The 9,124-nt window shown below is 36.9% G+C and overlaps 1 protein-coding gene across 1 annotated transcript in view; it reads right to left on the bottom strand.

The window, feature by feature from the left end:
• The window catches only part of slc22a16 (solute carrier family 22 member 16), a 13,069-nt gene that overhangs the window by 3,134 nt on the left and 811 nt on the right, over positions 1-9,124 (bottom strand). The window contains exons 2-6 of the mRNA XM_008397755.2: positions 7,988-8,464; positions 6,985-7,102; positions 4,414-4,978; positions 2,813-2,940; positions 108-217 (exon numbers count right to left, since the gene is read on the bottom strand). Coding sequence (XP_008395977.1) covers positions 108-217; positions 2,813-2,940; positions 4,414-4,978; positions 6,985-7,102; positions 7,988-8,464 — 1,398 coding nt within the window. The remainder of the gene's footprint in view (positions 1-107; positions 218-2,812; positions 2,941-4,413; positions 4,979-6,984; positions 7,103-7,987; positions 8,465-9,124) is intronic.

Here is a 9,124-nt window from a genome sequence, read left to right as displayed (position 1 = left end):
TGGATGGATGGATGGATGGATGGATGGATGGATGGATGGATGGATGGATGGATGGATGGATGGATGGATGGATGGATGGATGGATGGATGTTGTTGTTTTTTCTCACCTGATGACAGTAGGGTAAAGCTCGCAGGTGTACAGGTAGATGAGGCCAAAGGCAATCGCCACAGCAAACTTTCCAATCATACTGAGAGCAATGGCCAGAGAATCTATTTCCTAAAGGTCAGGTTGGGTAAAGTTTGTTGATAGGAGACAAAAAAAATGGAAAAAGATTGTAAGAAACAAGTGACATATTCATTATTTCACATTATAAACAAAGACTTTAGCTTGCTATCTTACGAATAAAGCTAGACTTTTGAATTTACAGACTCACTGATTGACCAACATAATTCATCTCAACATGCAAGAGGGGTTTGAATATTGCTTATTATGTCATCTATGGCAACATGAGTTTCTATTTGTAGGCTCTCACATTACAAATAGGTGAAGGGTCAGACTACGAGTGATTTATTTGCAATGAAAGCTGACCACATTATTGAGCAATGCTGACCGGAGTTTTCCTGCTAAGTGATTAAAGCATCAATGTAGACTACTGATATCTATAATTTACACAATAATGCTGCTTTGCTTGGCATTAATAAATCAACACTTATTCTTTTGACTTTTTTGTAAGGATTGTGTGTTTATCTGGATGCTAATTAGGCATAGAAATCAAAATATAATTTCACTTACTTTAAAGTACAAATATTGTTCTAATCTGTTTTTAACCAGGTATTTGCTTAGAAAATGTATTAAGCAAACTAGCAATATCATAGTGTTCTGGATCATGATATTAATTTCTCCATTCCATTTGGAAGAATCTAAAATGAGGTGCTGTTTAAAAAAGTAATAATAATAATTGTTTTATGAATACATCTGAATGCACCTGTGTGTTTAAAATGTAAACACTAACTACCCATCGATGTTTTGAGAAACATCTTAATATTGAGTTCAGGCTTTTTGCAGAAAGAAATGAAGCTATGTAACTGACTTTAGCTGTCTGTAGGCATACAACAAAAAACTACAGACTAAAAGCAAAAATAAATTGCACCAATGTGTGCTGCTGTGCAAAAATACATTTTTGGGAACTGAGCTGAGTAATTGTATCTCCTTTACTCTGATGCAACATGCAGACACAATTGAAAACGCTGACAGAGGGGTGTATGATTTAATGCTGCCAAATGTTTGGTTTTTTTTTTTTGTTTTTTTGTTTTTTTCTGTCCGCCCTGAATTCAGTAAAGCTAAATTTGGGTTGTATTCATATGGTGAACAAACAGTCACTTTATCTAGTATATGTGGTGTTGGTGCTGTAACATGCTACCCACTGAGCTGTTTACAGTAAAGCAGTCTTCTCTGGTAATCGTATTTCTGTCAAAGAGGTCACTTGTGAAAGGTGGGAGTGTTTCTCCAAATTTCCCCTAAAAGTCTAAATATAATGCTAACTATGTCGCAAAAACCATTGGTTGTAATTTTCGGTTTAAAAACATACAAGCGGTTTTTGTGAAAACACTTAGAACAGAACAGATGTTCAACTTTACACCTCTCTGCTGTGTCTGCACTGATTGTAAAAGCACATATAGTAGCCAAGGTAATGCAGCTCTTCTTTTTGCACAGTTTTCACAGTTGTGTTGTCTGACCTTAGCGGTTTAGCTAATTAATTAGCGTTTTTGCAGCCTTTAATTATTTTCTCCTTAATACATCAGACAAAATGTGAAAAAAGTGACATAGATCTGCTTGATTTCCAGCTTGATCAGGCAGCTGAAAACTCCAAAGAGTTTTCTATCATTGAAAACTCCAAAGAGAGACAGAGTGGGATTTTCAGCAGATAACAGAAAAGGATTAATTGATTATAAACTGAATATAGCTAAACATCACTCCAGTTCAAAAGTCTTTGCATTTGCTTCCAGAATGAAGGTAAGAGTCTGCATTCCCTACAATGACAAGGCAGCTGCAGTTTAACCTATGCTAGCTGTCATAGTCATACTAAATGCTAATATTAAATGCCAAAGACTTTAAACTATAAACAAATCATTTTCTCATTGTTTTAAAATAAAATTGGTGACATGAAGAGCACTGCATTAATATTGTATTAGGTTTCTACAAGTGATTTTTCACATTTAATACTTTCACTTACATATCAGAAGTAATTATATGTTCGTGAAGCTATGATATATTTTTGTGTGTGTGCATACTCTGGTGAGTGGATCTAAAAGAATCTAGAAAACATATAAAACATGCAATTTGTCGATTCAGTTTCAGCCGCACTTTTGTTGCTATTTATTCACCCTGTGCTGGACATACTCGATTCAAAATGGCAAGTCAAAGGTTATATTTACTCTAAAGTTAAGTGCAAGCTGTTAGCTAGAGTAACTCTAAATAAGAGAAATGTAGGTCAGAGACCAGAGCACAAACACATTTCAGACAGGAAGTGTCATACATCATAGTGTCAAACAGTAACTGTCTAGTACCTCAGAGCACTGTCTTAAATTAAGCATTGACAGGAAGAAAAAAAATACATTGTCCAATACTTTAAAATACCCCTATATTTCCTATTATTACATCTACTTTTCCTGTTTTTGCTTTGGTGAAGCACACACCCCCTGACAGCGTCACACATCGTTTCAGCTGCAGAGCTATTCTAGGTTTAATGCTGTGAAATACTGAAATGTGGATGAATCTACTGACAGTGGAGAAGCAAGATAAACTGGCACACAAATGAACAACCTTCTGCATCATCGGAGCTTAAACTGTGCAAAACATCTGCATACATACAGCAGGAACCACGATGATGAGCATGCAAGCAACCCCAGCCAGGAGCAGAGCCGGAGCACATGTCTTCTTCCTCCCAATCCGGTCCATTGCAAAGCATCCAACCAGATAAGAAGGGAGCTCCACAGCCCCTGGAAACAACCAGTCAAAACAGCCGTGTGGTCAAAGGTTTCTCATGGCACTGACGCAATGATATTTAATCTAGGAGATCAAAATAACCAGCCAATGTTTGAGCAATGAAGGAAACGTCAAGGTATTCTTAGAAGACCCTGACATCCAGGAATGGAAAAAAAATGTATGTTTTTTTTTAATTGTTGCTTTAAAGGAAGAAAAGTTATTAAAGGGGTGCTTCATCCCAAATTTTTGAGTGCAACATGTGCCAAGCAGATAAATTCAACTGCAGGATTTAAAAGAAATTAAAATAGGAGTACGTTTACATTTACTGGAAACTAAAAGAACAAAACATTCAGCTTAACTGACAATACAGGTTTAGTAAAGAAACGACTCAAGACGATGGATTGAGGCTGCAAATTTTCAAAAATAACACTCAAGTTTGTTTTTCTCAGAAGAACTGACAGCTTAAATGCGGGACCTGGGAGTAGCCTGGTACTCTGAGGATAGCATTACATTACATCTGTGATTTGTTCAACAAATCTTATTTTCTTTATTAGATGCGATGCGGAAACCATTTAGCCGAGGACAGTTTGTGTTCATTCTTGGCTCTGAGTTACCATAAACAGAGCTGTAAACAACCCCAACTTGGACAACAGCACATGTTTCCCACTCACACATCACTGAAGTATTACAGCATGGAAAAGTTTAGACACCACAAACTAAACCTTTAATGAATGGTTAAGAGAACCAAATAAAGGACAAAGGTCACAAGTTAAAGATGAAAAATACCTACCTCAGTACTTAGAGCATGGGTTTTTCTATATGTATATGAAACCAAATCTACTTCCATGCAAAGCACAGACAAAATATAACAAAGGATGGAAAATATTTTAGGTTATTCTCTCAAAGATCGTTTTGTTCCATCAACATGTTCTTGGCCGTCTTTGAAAAATAATTAATTCTTCAAAGAAGAAGATCCTGCAGAATTTTAATTTGAGATCTTTTTCAAACTGTTGCAGGGGAATAGAGACTGATTCAGTTATTTACTGACACTGTTTTCTCATTTCCCACTAATGCTGCTGTAACTAACATCTGTTTTATTTGGATCTAAATATAAAAAATGAAGGTCATTTTCATTTTAGGATTTCGTTTTTTAACCTAGCCTGGTTTAAACGGTGATTGAATTGTGCGTGCTGCTGTTTCAGACGCTCAATAAGGCATCTGATAAGGATAACTTGCAGTTAGGCACATATTTAATACACTACTGAAATTCATGGCAGATGTGTAGTGATGTAAATGGTGGTATTAAAGTATTGAAAGCTAAACAGCATCCATTATTTTTAAAAAAGTGCCAGGATTAGATTCTGGCAAACAGATTTTGTTGGCTATATTCCCTAAAGATATTTACAAAAATATATCATCATTTACATCTTGCTTTAGAATGAATATATTTAATGTGTAGTTAAAGTTATTTTTGATTTGACACTCACCAGCCAGGAAAAGATTAACATACTGGTTTCCTCCCAGATTCACTGAACCCAGAGAGAAGACGTAGTAGCCCAAGCTGCCGATGAACCAGATGGCCCACACTGTGCAGGTACGGCCTGCCATCCTCCAGCTGCAAAACAGATCCAGGATGGATAGCTTCTTCTCAGGTTGTGCGGGCCTCTCCTCCTTCTCCTCCTTCTCTAGCAGTGCTTTGCCATTCTCCGACTTCATTGGCTCCAGCAGATCCTCCGCCTTGAGTCGGCACTCAAGTCCGTTGAATCGGGCTATTGTGTCCAGCAGGGCCTGAGCCTCTTGGTAACGGCCCTTGGCCATTAAATAGAAAGGCGTCTCTGGGAACTTCCAGCAAAACAGCAGAAAGGGTGAGGTGCATATGGAGAGGATGATCTGGTAGATCCACCAGACTCGGACCAGGTAACCCATCAGAGCCACCACCATGATGCCGACTGCAAAGGCCGCATGGATGTGCATGGAGGTCCACGTACGCACCTTGCTGCCAGTGAACTCTGTCACATACACGAATACAACAACCAGGTAGCCACTGGATGCCTGTCAACAGCAACGAGGAACAAAGAAAGACGACTAACATTACAGGAGAAATCATTTGTGCAATGATTATAGTACAGAATTTGCAGAGTCAAATGGCTTTTATGGGTTCTTTGTGTTACTACTGTGGGCACCGAATGCAAATCATCCGCTTGTGTTTAAATGGGGCTTGTCTTCCTTTTCAGACCACATACTAAAACTCTTTGAAGTTTTGCTGCCATATAACATTGCCAACATAAAAAAAGTACAACAAAAGCTCAGCGTTTAAAATGGGTGCAACGCAAGTATCCATAAAGACTCATATCTTCCCTAAATCTCCAAACATTTGTCACCACAAGTGACTGTTTTCTTTGCCATATTAAGTAAATCCCTTTGTAACACACTGTCTTAATAATTTAAAACTGTGCGGTGAGGATTCAAAGCTGAGCTTCATGGCTTCAAAGCAGCGCAGTTAGAGTTGGTAAGTTGGGACTATCTGATCACCTGATTCTGTGTGAAAAACAACAGCTGTTGCTGATACGGAAAGGGGGTTTGGAAAAAGATGGTGGAGAATAAAATTACCAAAGATTTCCTTTCAGCACAACTTACAAACCATTTGTTTCTCAGCCTATAATGTCTATGACTTTTTTTTCTCTTGTGAACATGTTTGTAATGTTAAATGATTTCCTGCAAATTGGAGACATTTTAACATGTACAACTCTGAAAAACGTTACTTAAAATAATAGGCCACATAAATACATACATTTTAAAAAATCATATAAATTTTTTTTTAGACACAGGAGTTTTCTTCATAAACAGAAAAAAATATCCTGATCTTAGTGGGAAATAAAGTCTGCCAGTTTCTTGTTGTTGTTTTTTTTTCTCCTTTTGCTCATTTGGTAGCCTATATACATTATTATGCTCACTTGCTGTATTTTAATTTGTACTCCTTACTCTGACACCATAAATAAAATCTTGTGTAACCAGTTGCCTTCAAAAGTTACTTTATTAGTATAAAGAAGTTACTGTTGTTTAACTTATTCTGAGTAGAGGCGGCTGTTCCGTCAGTCTTAGATGTGTATTGAAGAAAACCAATAATCAGGCACCAGATGTTAAAAAAAAGGTCAAATGGATCCAGTGTTGTGTTCATCCTTGAGGAATAAGAAACACATCAAACACAGAAATAATGTGATAACGTGGCATATAATATTACAAATCAATCTAAAAGCAGCACCGCCAAGTTAACATCTGTCTTGCTTGTTTCCCCATGAGTTCTCTTGCGCAACTAAAAGCCAATATCGTGTTTACTTTTGTGTTCCTGGCTTCCTTTATCTAGGATCACCACACCTAAATTTTCCCTCTGTGGAACAATAAAAGGATTTTCCTATTTCCTCCAGTATTACTTTGGTCACAGTGTGGCAGAAGTGAAAGTTCTTTCTTAGATCTTCGTCTAAAGTTTAAGAGTCTATTTTTTATTATTATTATTATTATTATTATTATTATTATTATTATTATTATTATTATTATTATTATTATTATTATTATTATTATTATTATTATATTTCATTCCAAAGATTAGCAAGATATTTAGAGTTTTCTTGATGCAGATATTTGCAGACATTTTTTTTTGTAACGTGACAAAAGATATTTTCAACACGATGGTAAATAGGCCGTTTCAGCCTAAGAAAATGTCCAGAATTAAATTAAATGCCCCATTAACAGGTGTCAGAGGCATACAGTTTAAGGATTCGCAAATTTTATGGCAGTATTAAAATACACCTTCCCTTGAGTTCTCTTCTTATTTTGCTCAAGTTTGTTAAAATAAAATAAAAAACATCATTCCACTCTTTAAATTGTCTCATTAATAAAGTTGATACTTACATTAACATGAGTGGAAAGAACTAACTGTTAAAGCTCAGTGTCAATCAGTAAGAAACAGTTTCTAGTAAATGGTAAAGTTGGAAATTTAAGAGTTATTTCAAATACCAAATAATAAAGGATTAGTAATTCTAAACAAACCTTGACCTCACCATGGCCAGCAGAAAGCGAAGCACCACAAAGAAGTAGTAGTTCAGAGAGAATGCCACGGCCACCCCAAGTGCAAACTGACACAGGCTTGTGATCATCAGAATCTTCACACGACCAATTCTGTTGAAAAGTCAACCATGGATAGAGCGCAAAGAGGCAGGGGAAGACGGACATGGTCAGAGAAACAGAAGAAGAAGATTCATGTTTAGGTCAGACTTGTAACAAAACATCAAGGAATTCTTCGGTTGCAACAGCTGGCAGACTAATTTAAGGCTTTTTGATGGAGTTATCATTACCAAACGATGATAACTCCATTGTTTCATGTAGTATATTATTGAGATCATTGTCTCCTTAACATGCCTGCAACTGCTGGAGAAACCTGAGAAGCCTTTTTTTATTTTAAAAATTCTGTTTCGTAGGTTTATGGCAAGGTTGGAAGACTTTAACCATGTCCATCATTTAAATTTATACATGCAAGTCCAGATACTATCTCAAGAAATAATGTTTAATCAACTACTAATGTTTAATCGGTATAAAATTACCTTTCCAAGAAAATAATCTGTGATCTGCCAGTGTAGACCCTTTTGAATGATTTGGTAGACTCCATGCCGAGCATGCTCTCCTATAAATGCTGACCAGCCAAGTCTCAGCTGTTAAGCCATGTCAATTTATCCGTCTGAGCTCTCCTAATGTTGCTTCAGACAGTTTGAGAGGGCACACCCAATGCCAAGTTTGAAAGTGATCATAGTTTAGTGGGGTCTAAAAGAGAAATCAGCTGTTACACTGTTTGAAAAATAGTCTTGATGCGGAGGATATATTTGAAACAACTGCCAACATGTGAGCCTATCTTTTCTTTAAGATGTGGACATTTCATAATTAGTTGTCATGTGTTTTTCACAACTGTAATTCTGATTGAAAAAATAAAAAAAAACAAGAAAACAGAATTATAATTCACAATAAAATGCTTTGATTTCTTTCTTGTTCCATTCTGGAACCGTTGCTTACCTGTCAGCAATGTCCCCAAATAGCAGCGCTCCAACCAGCACTCCAAGCATGAAAGTTGGCTGGCACAGCTTGGCCAGCCACTCATTTTCACACACCAAGTCCCAGTCTGTCACAATGCTATTATGAACTTCGGTGTGGTCATAAACAAAGTTCCCACTGCAGTCTTTCATAGTTTTGTTCCCATAATAATCGTATGCAAAGTCCTGGGGGTTGATGCGCAGGGCGGAGCGGCACCGGCTGAGTTCCCATTGCTCCCCCTCGGATGTTCGGACCACCAAAGGCCCGCCAGCTGGCTTGATGACTGGCAAGACACTTTCCAGACTGGATCCAGTTATATTACCATACAGGACGTCGGTGATGTTGCCTGGCACGCTGCACACAAAGTTTGGAGTCTCAACCAGAAAGACTGAGGCAAGGTAGTGGATTCCACATGATGTGGCCTGGAAGACAGCAGCAAAATACAGACAAGCCTGGAACCTGGAGAGGAGTTAAAATATAAATGGTTAGAAAGGGGAAATCATTCTGGTATGTTTAATATACATTCCTGACTCCTAACGATTGTATACCTTTCTAAGGAGACAGTGCACTGAATAAAACCAACCTGTTACAAAAGTATTCATACTGCTTGAACTATATCAGAGGTTTTCACTGCCCGATACAAAAAAATGCATAGTAGCGTTCTTTCGGTTCTTGATTTTTACAAACATATATCTTCAAAATATTGTGCATATGTGGCTTGACCCCTTTGCTCTGATACCCTTAACTACAGCCAAGTGCAACCAATTGTTTCCAATAATCAACTAGTCAGAAAATAGTGTTTTTGGTATTATTTTGTAAATAATACTTTAATTATGATTTACTTTTAAGTTTAACATGAAATTGGCTCAGAAGTGCTGAAAACAAATGTACACCACAATTTGTGATGGTAACTTGACAAATGGTGGAAAGGTGAATTGGGTATGAAAACTTTCTCAGTGCACTTTATTGACAAGCCAAAATAGAGAAATAATTTCAAATTGTCCCTTTATTGTCTGCATCCACCTGCCAGTGTAAAAAATTTAGATGAAAACTCTAGAAAGGAAAAGTTATATGATACAATGAAAAACAAAAACAAACAAACAAAAAAAACAAAAAAAA

Source organism: Poecilia reticulata, linkage group LG21, assembly GCF_000633615.1.
Source record: "Poecilia reticulata strain Guanapo linkage group LG21, Guppy_female_1.0+MT, whole genome shotgun sequence".
NCBI lineage: Eukaryota > Metazoa > Chordata > Actinopteri > Cyprinodontiformes > Poeciliidae > Poecilia > Poecilia reticulata.
The sequence above is the reverse complement of the archived record's forward strand: the minus strand, read 5'-3'. Positions and strand labels throughout refer to the sequence as shown.